The sequence below is a fragment of the Thermobia domestica genome (genome assembly GCF_964235325.1).
Source record: "Thermobia domestica chromosome 7 unlocalized genomic scaffold, izTheDome1.hap1.1 SUPER_7_unloc_1, whole genome shotgun sequence".
In the NCBI taxonomy this organism is placed as follows: Eukaryota; Metazoa; Arthropoda; class Insecta; order Zygentoma; family Lepismatidae; genus Thermobia; species Thermobia domestica.
In genome coordinates this window covers 569,037-587,859 of record NW_027655884.1, presented here as the reverse complement: position 1 = coordinate 587,859, position 18,823 = coordinate 569,037, and the positions used below count along the sequence as shown (strand labels likewise).

The 18,823-nt window shown below is 35.4% G+C and overlaps 1 protein-coding gene across 4 annotated transcripts in view; it reads left to right on the top strand.

The window, feature by feature from the left end:
• The window catches only part of LOC145676333 (uncharacterized), a 58,709-nt gene that overhangs the window by 20,278 nt on the left and 19,608 nt on the right, over positions 1-18,823 (top strand). Inside the window, exon 3 of one of the 4 annotated variants that reach the window (XM_081747171.1) lies at positions 16,206-18,762. The exons of 1 other annotated variant lie outside the window; for it this stretch is intronic. In XM_081747171.1, coding sequence (XP_081603297.1) covers positions 16,206-16,929 — 724 coding nt within the window. In that variant the 3' untranslated portion in view covers positions 16,930-18,762. 2 more of the 4 variants (XM_081747170.1, XM_081747172.1) reach the window with 2 other exon arrangements.

The following is an 18,823-nucleotide window of genomic DNA, read 5'->3' as shown; positions in this document are numbered from 1 at the left end:
CCATTTTGAATTAAGGTCAAGTTTTTTAAATGGGAATAGGGTATTATGATACATCATTTCGGGCTAGAATTTAATTAGGAAGACAATAGTGAAGTTAGTTTTAAGATGCGCTTATTTGCTGAAAAGTTACAGGCATATTAATGGTTTATACTTACTATGTGCGTAAGGCCCTTATCTCCGCTTCTAACCCGCGTATTAATGATAATAAATGGATAAAGGTTTCGGTAATACATATTATGCCTAGAGGAAAGTGATACGATAAGGTTATCATTGACGGCAGCCATCTTGAAATCCGCCATTTTGAATTAAAGTGAAGTTTTGAAAACTGAAAACCATAGCATGTGGCACCAAATTTTAATAGTAAATTTTCCCCAAAAGCCAATGGTATGCTTATTTTTGTTCTATAGTTAACCTGTATGAATTTATGACTTTTCTAATGTGCACGAAACGTCCATTATTCCATCTTTCAAACTGGAAACACTCCTAATTTTTATCGCATGTTTTAAGATTCCAACTGGCACTTTGCAATTGTTTCCATGGCTCATGTTTTCTAAATTTATTACATTTTTTTAAGAGTTGCGATTTGTCAGTTCATGAATAGTGTTGGGATAAGCATCCAGCAATCTTTCTGAATTTTGAAGACTTGCCATGTAATTATTAATTTCATAGGCAATGTAATTATTTATTTTAACCCAGAGTACATGAGAAACCTATGGACCTATGTGATGTAAAGAAATACAAATGCAATTATAAGAAATTGGTGTAACACGAACTCAAAATTATCATGAAATATAGCCTACATGTTGCGCAAACGACAAACAGTATTTTGTTTTAAATAAATACAACTTTACAACTTTAAAGGAACAGCAGCAATGATAGAAAATATCAAAGAGGCATAATGTGACTGTTCCCAACACACTGTTTGTACCATGAACAAAATATGAAAACAGGTAAATTGTTTACAAAGAGGTGTAACTTAATCGAGTTCCCGATCAATACTGATTATAAATCTTACAAACATGAACCATCGACAACAATCGCTAGAAAACAAATGACTTTTTTTGTCTGACTAGCTAAAATATTGCCATAGAAAATAAATAAATAAAAATACAAGAAACAAATAAACACAAAACAAAATAAAAGACCATTGATTTACACAACAATCATATTTCGTTTCCTTTCTTGAAGTGAAGTTTCAACTTATTTCTCGTCTCATCTACTATCCATTACAAACTACGTCTCTGGTATTACCTGAATACAAAGTTGAAGTTCTTTCGTTCTGGGACGATTCATGTCAGTAAATGAGTTTTTGAAGGGCAGGTATAGGAAATAAATAATTACATTGCCTATGAAATTAATAATTACATGGCAAGTCTTCAAAATTCAGAAAGATTGCTGGATGCTTATCCCAACACTATTCATGAACTGACAAATCGCAACTCTTAAAAAATGTAATAAATTTAGAAAACATGAGCCATGGAAACAATTGCAGAGTGCCAGTTGGAATCTTAACAGATGCGGTGAAAATTAGGAGTGTTTCCAATTTGAAAGATGGAATAATGGACGTTTCCTGCACATTAGAAGAGTCATAAATTCATACAAGTTAATTATAGAACAAAAATAAGCATACCATTGGCTTTTGGGGAAAATTTACTATTAAAATTTGGTGCCACATGCTATGGTTTTCAGTTTTCAAAACTTCACTTTAATTCAAAATGGCGGATTTCAAGATGGCTGCCGTCAATGATAACCTTATTGTATCACTTTCCTCTAGGCATAATATGTATTACCGAAACCTTTATCCATTTATTATCATTAATACGCGGGTTAGAAGCGGAGGTAAGAGCCTTACGCACATAGTAAGTATAAACCATTAATATGCCTGTAACTTTTCAGCAAATAAGCGCATCTTAAAACTAACTTCACTATTGTCTTCCTAATTAAATTTTAGCCCGAAATGATGTATCATAATACCCTATTCCCATTTAAAAAACTTGACCTTAATTCAAAATGGCGGATTTCAAGATGGCTGCCGTCAAGGTCATACCTACCATATGACTTCCCTTTAGGCCCTATACGTATCTACGTGGTTGTTCTTTCATTAACACTCCGTTTACAAAGGGTAGTAAGGGGCTTCTGCAGTAATCTCTATTAACCACATCACAACATTTAAAAAATTATTAAAAAATAGAAAACATGCACCATGGCAAAAATTTCTGTCATCACAAGTAATGAATACATGTCCTCTTTCAGCAATAAAAAAATCATTGAAATCGGAGCCGGACAATTGGGTGATGTCCCTTGTAAGCATTCCAATTATGAAATTGTGTACCGATGTTCGCATGTTGTGAAAGTACGGGTAATGCACTGAATAATTCGCTTTCTGTTACCCTGCCAAAGTGTACAGCCCAATCCGACTGTTAAATTATCCACCTGAGTGTAAAAGGGTTTTAAATCAGCTGCACGTGTTAACAAAACGTTACTGCAAATATCCCTTTTAATCTTATTAAATGCTTGTTCACACTGTTCACTCCATTGCCATTTCCGGGTTTTAGCCGGCAGTTCACAGAATGGGGCTGCTTGAGTAGCGTAATTAAGTAGAATGTTCTGTTACCACACATATAATTCTAATGCAGATTGCACATTTTAACATTAGTTGGTGTTATTAATTCCTTAACTGCTTTGATTGTTTCATTTTTTATTCCGTTTGGGCTAATAATATATCCTTAGAACGATACTTCCGGCGCTCAAAACATGCATTTATCAATACTCAGCGTCATGTTGTCCCCTAAATTTTATCGGAAATTAGCTTTAATAAATTCAAGCGTTCCTCATAAGTGTTATTCGTGACCAACTTGTCACCGGTATATCTGGTGATCTTGCTGTGTACGTCGACCTAGCACATGGGACGTCATTGCGTTAAGGTCAGTGTAAAGGGACAAATTTGCCGATAGTTGTCACTACAGTCTTCGTATCTCTCCCATGTATTTTTTACCATTGACGAAAATTTACAATTTCTCTTACATATTTCAGCCTAGAGACTTCATTTTTTTTTAGAGAAGGAACTTCATAACCTATTAAAGGGAAGAATCCGTGTCGATTTTTTAATTAGAATTTTCTTCATTGTTGAAATAGTTCCACTCTTAACAGTTTGGATATCTTTTTCAACAATGAAGCCATTTCAACATTGAAGAAAATTCTAAATAAAAAATCGGAACGAATTATTGCCTTCGATAGATTATGAAGTTCCTTTTCTAAAAAATTGACGTCTGTAGGTTGAAATCTGTAAGAAAAATAGTGAATTTTCCTGAAAGGTAAATAATACATGGGAGAGATACGAAGACTGTAGTGCCATCTATCGGCAAAACTTGTCCCTTTAAACCAACCTTAAGGCTTGTCCGCCATTATGGTATCCAAAGGGTACTCCAGATATTGATACCACTGTCTCTCAAAATTGAACGCTGTATATAGTTGAGATTTCGGATGCAAGTAACTCCAATGGTACGAAGAATGTTGTTCCAGAAGGGTGGTGGACAGTTTTCCTGCAATTTAGCCAACAAAGCTATCGTTTCTGGTTTAATTTGCTACAAAACTGAATGTTCATTAATAGATCTCACATCGATACATAGCCTCTGTTTATCATTAGGGGGCGCGGTGGGTCAGTGATAAAGCGTTTACCACCGGTGTTTGGGGTCCCTGGTTCGATCCCAGCCAGCGCCGTGTGAACTTTGTGGTAAACAAACACCCGTGCTAGTGGTTTTTCTCGGGGTTATCTCGTTTCCTCCCTCTTTCTTCATTCCACTATTTCACTCATCTTTCATCAATACCGTCTCCTTTAGCCTAACCGGCATAACCGTGGGAGTTAAAACTCAAAATTTCATTTCATTTGGTGTTTATTATTCTTTGAGGAACAAAAATAGGGTTACTGTCAATACATTGACAATTTGTTATCAACCACAATTGCAGTAACTTTTTGGTCTCACCTCGTACAAAATGAAGTATTTGTACGCGATCGAATACTGTTTTCTAACCACTTGTTTATTAGTATCGATTTCCATTTCATATTGAAATCCTTTGAACCTGGCGGAGTAATTCGTAAAAATTTCTCTACACTGAAACAATAAATCCAGTAAATGCTCTTTTCTATTTTGTGATCTATTTGCTTGCACGACTAACAGCTGCTCTCAATTGCTCTGCTGATGTTATTCATTTAACAACCGTATCATCCTGATTACAAGTAATACTACTAATGGGTGGGTGTTCTGTGTTGATATTTTCATCAGCTGATGGGACCAAAGTGTCATCAGCATCACCACAATTGTTTTATTCAACGGGGAGAAGAGAGAATACTACTCTAATGTCGTATTCTGTTATGATTTAATGTTACCTTGACTAAGGTGAATGATACTTTGTAATTGCTCAGATGCATTCAGACCTATAATAAATTTCTCATTAAGGTCGGCTACGTCAAAAACTTCTAATGTGAATGCAAGTGAATCTTTTTAACATTGATGACGGTCCTTCCTCTACATTTTCTCTTAAAATTCCCACTATAATCTACAATGTGGACGTCTTCAGTTGATTTTAATTTTGGAAATGAAGTATTCTTTGTAATTTCCTTCCAAAAATCATAGGATACTAGCAACGTTTTGCTATCGTGTCACACAATGTTCATATTCTATGCCGTTCACACTCGCGTTAATGTAGTCAGAATATTATCGACCATTGGCCGTGACAATAAGTTCTTCAAATTTATCTTCTGTCATTTCTTGCATCCTGACCTAAATCCGACTCAGATTCAAATGTAAAATTTGGAACGCGAAATACGTTTTTGAGATTTGACTACTTTTTCTCTCTACGCGTATCCCAACTTAAAACCCATCTCCATTCAGTTTTCCGGTCTTTTATCTCACTGGTCTCGACTTCGATCCCGGTTAGTTCTCCCATTATTTAGTTTTTTTTTTCATTTTTAGCGTTTATTTCGTCGACCTTGATTATTTCCTCGATGTGGCTGGGATCTACAGTTATTATTACTACGCCGATTGTTACCCCTATCACTGCGAAGCTCTTCTGAATGATCATGTTCATTATTCGTACGCGCATTCTCCCAGCCATTATTCACTGCGTTAGCTTGGTTCCGTCGATTATCATTTTTGTTGTTATTTCGTTTGTTGTTCCTTTGTCGACTTTATGCGACGTGCTTATCCGTTTATCTTGCTGCACTAAAAGAACAATTGTCCTTATAATTATTGCTGCTGTACGTGTTATAACCTCGCCTTGCATTATTGTTTTCCGTTAATGTTAACGATGTATGCCACTGATTTTGAATGCGCTCACCAGAATGGACCAGTGATTATCTTAAGGTCATTGTGCCCAACTTTTCTTGTGGACTTTAATTATGGCATTAAAAAGAGATGGGTTGAGATAAAAAAAAGAATCTTAATTGAATTCCTCTAAACATTTAGTTCAAATTTAAAAGATTATTGGTCATTAATTTATCCCCATCGAATTTCGAATATTAGGGTTTTATTTTTCAGTTTTCTGGTAAAACCCATCGACATCGATCCGCTAGCACAAGAAGTCAACGATACTAACATAATCGGGTACGTTTGTTTAAAATGTTATGATTTGTTATTTCTTTACAGCATTTGTAGATTCAGGAACGAATTTGGAAGCCAAAGAAAGGACAGCATGTAGAATCTTGAAACAGGTACACAATTTAGAATCGGAATTAGTAATATTATACTCAACCACCACTTTTGAAAGTCAAGGGTATTCCGTTTCGTGTAAAGATTCTCTGTATCGAATTCTTGTTAGAATGTGTTTTTGCATGATTTATTCATTTTCAGGTGTTTCCAGTTTCGAGGTGATGACCTATAATCAAATACTTTTACGTAATCCTATTTCGAGTTTCATTTATTTTCCCTTACATTTATGCTTGTTTATCTGTCCCCGTGCAATCATATGATTAGAGAAATGATTAGAAAATTGAAGGTTTTTGCAGACTTGTTTAAAGAAAAAATATTAAATTAAACTTAAACTTTAAGTAATTTCAAAATAACTATTGTCTGTTTCAATTGATGTTTTTTTTTCTTGCTTTGGTGCTTTTGACGTATATCAATCATGCACTGAATTTTGAATGTCAGTTAAATTTGACAATGACACATTGTAAATTCAGTAAAATTTTAAGCAATATTTAATATATTTGGCGATTCTTATTTGGCTTTGCAAAACTATCCGTCAGTTTGTTTTCCTAAAATGCCCACAATGAATATTCAACATGTATTTGTTGCAATAATACTGAAATTTAGATATCGATTGAGTTCAGCAATAGCGCTATTATAGTCCGAGAAGAGTTTGGAAATATTCTCATACAACCGCTTAAGGAAACCACTTTTGTCTTTTCATGATATAGTGGTGAATCAGGGTGGTGACCGGTTAGGATCCTTAGGTATGTGCAATGTTTGCCAGTTGATTGCATATCTCCAAACTTTGTTTAAGTATTTAGTAAATGTCATTTTAAGAAAAGACAAGATAAAGTAAATTAAAGTAAAATTGACGTTTGGATTTTAGACCTTAACGTAATATTTCGTTTCGATTTAAGAGGAAAATAACTAAATACTATCCCTACTGAGTCTTGAAATAACTCTGTTTCCTACTTTTGTTGTGCCGCTTGTCGTGAATTGGCTTCGGGAAAAGGAAAAAAAAAGAACAGTTCACACTAGCTGTGTACCCAGGGTTTGCCCAAGTGGGCCCAGCCCGAAAAAACCCGGTGGGTTTTTTCGGGTTGGACCCACCTGAAAAAACCCACTTTAAAACCCAGCTGGGTTTTTGACCTATTTGTTAGTATATTATTGGTACAACTAAGGTGATCACATTGTAAGTGATTTTTATCAGATTTTAGACTTTCCTTGGGCGAATTAGAGGCTTTCACGTTAAGGTATACAACAACATTCAACATGAGACCTTTATAAATTTCTGAATGCACTAAATATATTTTTTTTTAAACTTACTTTAGCTTGAGATAGTTATACAACATATTAATGTATGGATTATGCTTTGAAGTAAAATAAGCAATTTTGTATTTAAGAAAATATTTTCCCTTAATAGTGTGCTCGTCGACTTAGCGATACCGAGGGACATTATTACTCATACGTTTGACGGGTTTAAGGTCATAGGTACCGGTGCTAATAGTACATATGTGAATACATTAGTAAAACTATTAGTATTATTTATTACCTTTGATGTAAAACAGAAGTTTCTTCAACTACAATTTGGTTTTCCAACAATAACAGTTTAGTTCAGTTATTTGTTGCTACTCTTCAAATAAGCATTCTGTAGAATCAACACCAGCAATAGCGTAAAAATTCTTGTCAAATTTAAGAAGCTTAATGCTCGGGGTTCCGAAGACTATGTAACGCTTACTATTTCAAGTGCTGAGTTCAAATTTCCGTACTAGTGGAAGATTTTATGTACACGCCGTGAAAGAAGTGCTCGGGAAATTCCCGAATTAAACGCAGAAGGATCGGAAATTAATACTTCAACAATAAAACTATTTATTTTACGCTTAAGCCTGCCATACGTCCCATAAAAGACGGGACAGTCCCGCTTTTGGGCCCGAGTGTCCCGCGTCCCCGTAAATTCAATCGGGACAAGGAAATGTCCCGTATTTTAACTCCGTTCCATTTCTGATATCAATATCAGCTTATTCAAAAAGTGAAACAAAAAATTCTGACATTGGCTGGGAATCCTGTAATTAGTGAATGAACAGTACGCTGTTATATGCAACAGTTTCGAGGAAGTTATTACACCATCCTGTTCGACTCGATAGCAGCGAAATTTGCACTGCTACTTTTTCTATTGCACTTGATGGAAGTTCGGATGCTCTCCGGAACATATATAAAAAAAGAGATGGCTATGAGTGTTTCTACATTCACAAAAAAAGGGAAGATGAATAGCCTTTTCTTCAGCAACTCATTAGATAAGTTAACAAGAATTATAATCTTTTTCAGAGGCTAGGGGCACAGAATTGTGCTTTGGTCCAGGTCTTAGAAAAATGTAAATCTGGTCCTGACAGTTACACACGACACAAGGATAAAAAATAAGCTTTTCATCAGATTAAACTGACGAACGTAATTTTGGCAGATACAGCCATGTAAATAAATATTGCTAAACGCGCGAAGAATATTGAAGATAGATTGTACCACTGATTTAAATAATTTGCATATTGTTTTCCTATAAAGCATTTTTATAGCACATCTTAAGTTTTTAAGCATCTTCAGTCTGTACAATTAATTGCAGGGTACGAACAGAGAAAAGCAGCTGCTGCTTAGTGAACTTTCGCCTATTATATTCTTGAAAAAAAAAATAAATGAAATGAAATCTTTTAGTCTCACGGTTATGCCTGATATGTTCAAGGCAGTGTTGGGAAGTAACGTAACGCAAGTAACGCGTTACTTTTTAAGTAACGTTTCCTAGTAACGCGTTACATTTTTCCAAAGTAACTGTAACGGTAACGCGCTACAAATTTTTAAGTAACGTACCTAGTTTGCGTTACTTCTTTTACGTTACATTTCGGATGAGTAACTACAATATATGTATATATATTTTTTTTTTTCGGAAACAAATGTTTCTTTCCTGTAAGTGAATTTCTCAGAATGAAACAATCAAGCATGAATTACGTATGTCAGTGACCGACAGTCACAGACACACAGAGAAACAGATAAGTTCGTAGTGCCACTTGCTGTTTTTTGAAGATGACAACAGCCTTTGGGAAATCACGTATACTGATTGCAAGCACCTGGAAGATTTTGTCGTAGATTTTGACAGCTCCAAATCAATACATTTAGTGAATGAACTACGAGTGCAATGATACCGGTAGTCTATTTTACTTTGATTGGTGTTGTTTTTATAAAGATAGAGAACGAAAATATTTTACTGTTCGAACATTTGAAAGAATACTTTTTTCTTAAGAGCTGAGGATGATGGTGGACAGAATTTAAAAGTAAAGTGTCTGAAGTGCCCGGCGGAAAATATTTATCAACAACTAGGGTGCCATAATTAACGATTTACAGTAAGGGGTTAATATGAATAAACTGTTTTGATGAGCAGGCCTACTTTATTACTAGACAATAGTTTGCTGATGGTATGTAATATTGGAGTTCTTTCAGATCAGTTTGCCTATACTAGAGTCCCGTTGATTATAGAGTAGTGTAATGTTTCTCTATATTCTTTATTTTTAATTTTATATAACAACATTGCTATTATTATATAATTAGTTTAGCAGAATAATTATAAGCAACAATTTTTTTAACGCATAGGGATGAGCACGAGTCAAGCTAAAATTCGACTCGACTCGAATTCAAGTCGAGTTTCGAGTCAAGTCAAGAGTAATATCCTCGAGTCGAGTTCCGAGCCGATTCAGTTTTTCGCGTCGAGTTTCGAGTTCAGTCGAGTTTGATAAATGGCTCATTCGTTTTAAGTCGTCTTGAAATCGGCCTGATTACACTGGAAAACGAAAGCCATGAGAAATGTAAGCTAAACAGTAATATGGAATACGTTTAGTGTTGCTCACAAGGTGGAACACTGCTTGCATCTCGTCTCGTCTCGATAGCGAGACCACAAGAGATTTTTTATAACAAGCTCAGCTCGGCTCAACTGAGAAGATGGCTCCAGCTGGCTTGGTAGGGATGAGCCATTTGCTCGGTTCGGCTCAACTGAGCTGTTGGCTCGGCTCACTTCTCGGTTCTAGTCGATAGTGAATGAGCTGTGAGCCGAGCTGCTCGAGTCGTTGACAATTCTAAACCCGGGCCGAGCAGTTTTAAAGATATTTGGCCAGTGCCCTGTAATTTTTAACAGTGTTCGGCTCGAGCCCAAATACTCAACCTAGACCCTCAACCCAAATTCAGAAGCTCGTGAACAATGTCCTTGACTCCTAGACTTCACAACTACCGAGGTTGGCAATCAACTAGCTTTTTAGTATTCAAATACAAATCACCTATCTTTCTTTTTATATACAGTGTTGTTATAATTAATAATAATAATAATAATAATAATAATAATAATAATAATAATAAGTTGTAGTAGTGTCATTGATAATAATTATACTGTTTATGTAATACACTTGAAGAATGTACTCGAAACTACACACCGGATTTGGCTCTAGTCGACTCGAAACTCGGCTCCAATTCGAGTCGAGTTGGAGGAAATTTTTCCAGTCGAGTTGGAGGAAATTTTTCGAGTCGAGTTCTCGGGTCGAGCTCAAAGATGTCTCTTTCTAGTCGAATCGAGTGTCAAAGAAAACTCGCTCGCGTCCATCCCTACGAACGAGTAACGCAGTATGGCATTTTATCAATGTTACATTATATGAAAATGTTCATATATCAAGTAAAAATTTGTCCTTGCATTTACATAAAGCGATTCAGAATGTGCAATAATAATAATAATAATAATAATAATAATAATAGCTGTAGTAATAGTAGTACGGAAAATTGAAGTCAATTTTTTTCACATTTTTAGTTTCGGACCTAAAAGTAACGCGTTACTAACGCGTTACATTTTAAGAGAAAGTAAAGTAACTTGTAACGCGTTACATTTTTACAAGTAACTTACCCAACACTGGTTCAAAGTGACGGTGATGATGAGAAATGAATGAAATGACGGAACGAAGAAAGTGGGAGGAAACGTGAGAATCCCGAGAAAACCCACACACAAGGTGTTTGTCCACCACAAAGCTCACTTGGCGCGAGCTGGGATCGAACTAAGAACCCCTTGCACTAGAGGTGAAGGCTCTACCACTGAGCCACCGCGGCCTATTATACTTCTGTTCATAACCAGACTACAGTTCATTGCATTCTGTTGGAAAGTTGGAGGGGGGGGGAATGTGAGGTGTCCCGTATTCTCATGGAGAAAATATGGCAGGTTTATATATTTTAAAACATTTATTTATTTCATACAACATGAATTGTATCTTTGTTTTAAATTAATAGATCCCTTTTGGTATTCATATTTGGCGAACGTCAGTCAGGGTTCTGGATGACTTGATCTACATTTTTTCGTTTGTCTGCCGAGTTCCTTCATGGCTATGCGGTTAATGTACGCGTGTTCGGCGTGGGACCCGGGTTTGCTTCCAAGAGGGAGCTCATGTGGTTCGGATTCCACGTTAGTCAGTAGGTCCCGTCATATAGCCTCCTTGCTGAAACGGACGTTAAACATAAAATCAACTCAACTCGTTTGTCTGCCTCTACCACACACACTACAGGGTACAACTTTCTGCCTTTTAAGTTAAAATTTTCAGAGTACAAGCACGACACACTGTAAATTTCTTGTATAGATTTTGGCGGCATACCAACGTAAAATATCAAAATGGCGGCCATTTTTTCAAACCAGCGAGTATCCACGCTGCGAAACGCAATTTTCAGTCTTTTAAGTTGAAATTTTGACGGTGGAAGCACGAGATATGCTAAATTTGCTGTATAGATTTTCTCGGCGATTGACTGTAAAACTTCAAAATGGCGGCCATTTTTTCAAAACAGCAGCGAGTAGAAAATTGTTGCAAGTTGTGACAATGACAATCTTGAAATGTAAATCAAATTTTAACACTTTTACCCCAAAGAAATTGAAATATTTCGAAAAAACCCGATTAAACCCGAAAAAACCCAATTAAACCCGAAAATACCCGAAAAAACCCACATGGGCCCAGGTGGGTTGGGCTTTTTCAAAAAAGCCCGGGTTTTTTCAAACCCTGTGTGTACCCCAATGGTACGACACACACTACTAGATTTGACCATATTACCGATAGTACTGATATTATCAAATGCACATGCCAGTGAGAGCGCATAATTTGGCCATTGCTCATTTTTCTCCGAAGGCATTTCTTGTTGTCATGTTCATTGATTTCATTTTCATTGAATTCTTTTTGTATAATGCCTCCTCAAGGTCTGACTGTCGACAGCCCAAATTGGAATCACGAAAAGTATACTCAGAGGTGTCATAGTAAGAATGCATAAGGATTCAACTATGAATCGTTAGGAGAATTTGGACACTCCTGCATACTTCGGGCTGATAGACAGTAAGTTATTGATATTAGCGATCAATTCAATAACCTATATATATTTTTTATATATATAACTGGCTTACACCTGTGACGCATCAGTTTACAGGATAGCGCCTTATGGGCTTCATCACCTTTTAACCCATTTATAATATATTGAAATGTTTCACGAATAAGTAGTCACGTTATAGAATATATATATATATATATATATATATATATATATATATATATATATATATATATATATATATGTTAGAATATTTTGAAATGGATTTTTAAGAGCAATCGGTGAAAGATGTATAGAAAAAGGTAAAGAGGTGTGTGTTTTCTTTTATGATCTAGAAATGTTTTTTGACTGAGTGAATTAGAAATTGTTGTTGAGAGTTCTAACGAGTATAAGGTTGGAATGGGAAGATAGAAGACTCAAAAGAAACTTATGAAACATGAACCAACAAGTAAGTCCTAGGATAGAGGAAAGACTAACGGAAGCGAGTACAATTTTATGGGGAGTTCGACAAGGATGCTGCCTCTCGCCAACACTGTTTAATATCTAACTAGAAGAGATAGTGAAAAACAGCCTATATCATGATGGCATTTCGGTCGGAGGTAGAATGATTAGTTTCATAAGATTTGCAGGCGATATAGGGCTTGTTGCAGAATCTGAAAAGAAAATCAATAAAAAGTTAGAAAAAATGAGAAAGGGATTTGAAGAACGTGGGATGAAAATAAATGTTAAAAAGACAAAAGCCATGGTGATTGGAAGGAAGGGGTGTGTGTTTAATATAAAAGTAGGAGGGGAGAAAATAGAACAAGTGAATAGTTTTCGATATCTGTGTGGTATTCTTGGTAATGACATGAAATGCGAACGTGAAATAAAAGGAAGGATAGGAATGGCGAGAGAAGCCTTTAGGAGAAAGAAAAGTCAGTGTTTATGGGACCTTGAATAAAGATTGGAGAAAAAGGCTCATAAAATACTTTGTGTGGTGTATTGTTCTGTATGGGGCAGAAATGTGGACATTACGTAAAAGTTATTAAACTAGGCTACAAGCCTCCGAAATGTGGGTGTGGAGGAGAATAGAAAGAATTATTTGGGTCGGGTGGAAAACGAATAAGAGGATGTTAGAATTAGTGGAGGAGAAAACAACACTTTTAGATATTATTTAGAAGAGGAATTGGTTGGGCTTTGCCAAAGAAGACACTGTATCATCAGGGACGTCGAGAGACTATCACGTATGGTTTCGGGAAAGAGAGGGAGGAGCAAAAGAGACTACAATTAATGGATGATACAAAAAACAGAAAGATCTTATGTGAGGACGAAGAGATTAGAGGAGGACCGTGGAGCATGGAAGCTTCCTAGCTGTGGCAAATGATCTGCCAATAAGGGCAGAATACCTCTGATAATAATGATATTGAATAAATATTCTAAAATGATGCATAGACACGTTATCACGCACCATCATACACACGTTATGAATTTCGATCTTACTGTCCAAACCGTTATCTGACTACACTACCGGAATTAGTATACACATATTTTATGTTACTATTTAATGTCTAAGTATTTTATGTGTTTATGCTTATTTATGCATAATATTCGTGTTGTCTAATATGTTTTTTATACAGAGTGTTTCAAAACAACACCAACAAGGTTTCGGGTGTGCTTCCTGACACCGAGATAAGACGAAAAGTATACACCAACCTGGGTGCACAAATGCTTTCTTTCGGAGTTAGAGGCTGCCGAAAACAAGAGAAATTGAAATTTAAATAGCTCCAAAAATATGAGACCTACCGTATTCGGGTTAAGGCTTCACTTAGGAGCTAATATGTGTACTACCAGGAGATGCATGTTTCAGAATCCTAAGGTAATCAGGCAGCAATTTTTGCAGATCGAGTTTGGCTACGGGGATAACTTGAAGTACTCAAAAACTACCTCTATAAAAATTGTTGCGCAAGTACCGCAGGATTCTGAAGCATGGATATTTGTATAGCGCACATATTAGTTCTTAAGTGAAGTCTTATCCGGACTACAGTAGGTCCCATAGTATTCGAGGTATATACCTGTAAAGTTATTTTTTTCATGTCGGCCGCCTATAACTCCGGATGAAGCATTTGTGCATCCAGGTTGGTCTATACTTTTTGTATTATCTTAGTGTCAGGAATCACGTAGCAAACGCTGTTGCAGTTGTTTTGAAATATATCGAAACGTGTAACCATGGTGAGACACCAATATTTGACAAACAAATTATGAAACATAAAATAGGGCGAGATGAACATATACAAATGAACATAGTAATAATAATAATAATAAGAAGAAGAAGAAACTGTTAATGATGTTTTAAAAGTGGTCTTAAAAGGATTAATGTAATTAGGTCTTAATGTAATTAGGTAATGTAATTAATGTAATTAGGTCTAATGTAAAAGGTCTTAATGTAATTAGGATGAATAGCTTTACGTTTAATTCAAGAACAAGTGTATGGTGCTTTACCATATACAATGTGGTCCCAATATGCCGTTAACCCGTATTGAATTTCCATTTACTTAAATCCGTATACAGGCTGTTCCATAATACAGCAACTTCCCTAGTGTCGCTTAAGTGAAGTCTTAATCCTTCGAAGGACAGAATACTCTACAAACATCGAATCAATTTACTCAGAAACATCTGAGCACCATAAATGATTTCAGGACTTTTTTGAGGCTCATTAATTGTTTTAATCAAAAGGAGATAGACAGTCTAAACACTGCAAGATTTTAGCATTTTAAATAGACTTCTTATGAAGGAAATTGCGGAAACTTCCTCTCCCGCAAGCATATACATGTATGTTTGCATTTGTGTGCGTAAATTATTTGCTGCGATCGAATCGCCAGAGATCCTTATATGGCGAAGAAGAAAAGAAGTCACTCAGCAGTGAACTCCATAGGAGGGTCTCTTCGTTAATTTTAGCTTAGTTTCAGCCCTGACGTTACAAATGAAAATCGGAATTTAATTTCAGGGTCGAGACTACATAGAGATTGGCTGCGATGACAACTCATCCGGGCGGCGGAATCCGATTTCGAAAGAGGTGCTGCGCAAAACCGCGCGCACCCATCGTATTAAAAATTCTTTGGTAGGCTCCATGTTAAATCTGCGAACATTGTCTTGGTTTAATGTGTATGATAATAATATTTTAAGATATGCCAGTGTTCAAAGTGAAACTTCATTTGTTAGTGTATTAACGAACAGGATTCTAAATATTTCAGCGCGAGAATGCTTATATATTTGTCGTGGACTAACTCAGAATTTAAATTCGTAGGATCAGCCTATGGACCCTGCAAGTTCGTAGGGTCGGACGATACAAGAGCGGACTTCAAGTTGAACCTATTGAACAGACATCGTTATAAGTATTACAAAGATTATAAGGCAATAACTACCTGGTAATTTCGTCGGTAGTAATTCGTCAAAGGGCCGAGCTCGGAAAATGGTATATTATTAACTTTCTGTAAATAGAATAATAGTACATTCTGAGTATTCTTAATGTAAAATGTATAATACTTATTTACAGTTACAATTATACGTCTGATGTATTACGTAGTTTAATTTTATTTTCTTGTTAGATCAGATTTTAGCATGCAATTTGCATTGAGTTAATTAAAACATTCACTTGACACCTATAACAATGCTTATATCGAAATACATCGTTCCCAATTTCGATAGATGGTAGATATGAGCGCAGTGAAACTGGTTTGCTGTGGCAAGTTGGGAAAAGAGAGGAGTGAAGAGAAATATACAGTGAGGAAAGAAAAGTGAAACAAAAAGAAAATATTTTATTTCGTTCAAAATAAAAGTTGTAATTAGCTTACTGAGGTAAACAAAAAAAGAACCATAACCAAACACACTCTCATATTAACGTAATGTATAACATGTTTCTTTTTTTTTAATATGCAGAGAGGAGCATTTGTCATTACACGTCCTTTTAACTTTTAAAGTAAAAAACAATAAATATTGAATTTTTCTCGACCCAAATAACGTATGAGAGCTGGGAACCCAGAACTTTTAATACCCACTATCAGGGAAAAAGTATATTGCGTTTGTTGCTCTGTTCTACATACAAGCGTTTGCATTCTTTGATGTTTTATATTGTTTACCTTTATTATCTTCTTGAATTTTTTACAGCTTCCATAAATATACTGTTTTCATAAAAGCCACACGAAAGGGAACAATTTCTCACTCTGATGAGAAACCTGAGGAGTATACTCGATCACATTTGGGAAGAAATATGCAAACTCATGGAGATGAACATTCTAATAGATGCCAACAGTGTGGAAAAGGATTTATTCGAAGATCATTTTTGGAGAGACACTTGTTAACACATTCCAGCGTAAAACCTCACACGTGTCAAGAGTGTGGAAAGGAATTTTTTGAAAGTGGTAATTTGGAAAAGCACATGTTAATACATAGAGGTATAAAACCTTATATGTGCCAAGAGTGTAAAAAGGAATTTAGGCAAAAGTGTACTTTAGATACTCACATGTTAATACATAGAGGTATAAAACCTTACATGTGCCAAGAGTGTAAGAAAGGATTTAGGACAAAGGGTAATTTGGTAAGCCACATGTTAATACATAAAGGTAAAAAACCTTACAGATGCCAAACGTGTGGAAAGGAATTTAGACAAAAGAGTAATTTGGCAAGCCATATGTTAATACATAAAGGTATCAAGCCTTACATGTGCCAAGAGTGTAAAAAGGAGTTAAGACATAAAAGGGATTTGGAATACCACATGTTAATACATGAAGGTAAAAAACCTTACGTATGCCAAAAGTGTAAAAAGGAATTTAGACAAAAGGGTCATTTAGCAAGACACATGTTAATACATAGAAATAAGAAACTTACATAAGTCGAAAGTGTAAAAAGTAATTTAGACAAAAGGTTACTATGCAAGATTTCTTCGAAGTTTACATTTAACACAACACATGCTAATACACACATGTGAAAAATTTCATAGTTGCCATGGATGTGCTACAATATTCGTTATATCATGTTATTCGTTACACGCATCTTAAATATATTCAAGGAAGTACCTCAAACGTGGTAATATTTTATAAAGAGATTGCCATCCTACATGACAAAGGTGTGAAGAAAAATTTATTTCATAAGAGCGCTTCGCAACGCACATTATATACGTAGTGTTAGAAACCTCATAGTGCCGACACTGCCGAGAAAGAATTTAGTTAAGCTTATAACAGTGAAAGCGATTTTTTACATATAAACGTAAGAATCGCCGAAAGTGCCGAAGAGAATTTGATAACACACATGTTCTGATTTATTCTGATTCAAACTCTGTAATACTGACGTTTTCCGGTCATTTTTAGAGGCTTTCTAAGTTATGCTTTGATATAATTTAAATTAAGGATTCGAAATTTTGTTTCTAGATCCAGTTTCCCTATGAGGGTGTTGAAAGCAATTGTATCTCTAGGAGTTTTGATTGACGCTAAGCTTTTTCTTAAACTTATTGGATATACCAGTACATATTTTAGGCATAGATTAATTAGGAGGACCACTCGTATATATTGTCAGCATTTTTTGAGCTCTGTACACTTATATTATGCATGCTTGTGTGTGTATGCCTTTTACAATAAGGCTCTGGCTACGACACTCCAGTGAGATATTGTACTCATAGGTTTGTCACCAATCTGCAATACTAGTTAGTAGTTAGAATAAAAATACGTTTACAAAGTAAGCTTTCATATGTTCTGCGGTGAAAATAGAGAATAAACCAGCTATTGAACAATCTTGTTTTATTAAAAATTAATTAATTTAGCACTTAATTACAGTTACATATCCACGTTGCCTTACCACGTAAATATGGAACTCAAGTGTCTTTCAACGGCTATAAGCCCATCGCGCAATATTAAATGATTTACCAAGATATAAGACTCTGTGAGTAGCATAAAATTAATTGTAAAATGAGCAATCCAAAAATATTGTATGGATTGAATTAGTTTCCTTTTCCACAAACACCACTTAGAAGCCAGTGCTAAATCAATACGTGATGATTTTTTTATATTTCAAAAGTGAGATGGGAAGTATTCAACTATATCTCGGAAAGTGTTTTCCACCGTAACTTTAGCCACTTACATGATTTGCATTTTTCGTCCCATTCTCTCCAAGAGACAGGGAAAAACTTGCTAATTCATTAGGGAGACACCATTTATTCTAAGAAAACAAAATTAATTTCTAATTCCTTTGCTTTTGCTTATCATTGTTGTTGCCTGCATCTAACATCATTTTACTGTTGATATATAAAAGAAGGGAAAGCGATAATATTAGCGGAATTAGAAATTCATAATTAACTAAGAATACACATAAATTTAAAAAGAAATTTCAATGGGAGAACTTGTAACTTCGTATTTGGTTAAAATTTATTTTCACAAGGAATCTTCCATTATAATCAAAATATTGATTCATGTGTCGGTTTGAACTGATCTGGAATTTATATTTCGAGAGTTTTATTTCAGAGTAATTCAATTGTGGCAAAATATTAAGATAGTAGTGACTGAATGTCTAGGTAATAAGGCTACCAAGAATGGTATATATCTACGCACACACACACACACACGCATATATCACCGTGCTCGTGGGTTTTCTCGGGGTTCTCCCGTTTCCTCCCACTTTCTTCATTCCACCATTTCACTCATCTCTCACCATCACCGTCTCCTTTAGCCTAACCGGCATAACCGTGGGACGTAAAACTTAAAGATTTCATTTTTTTTACACACGCATATATATAT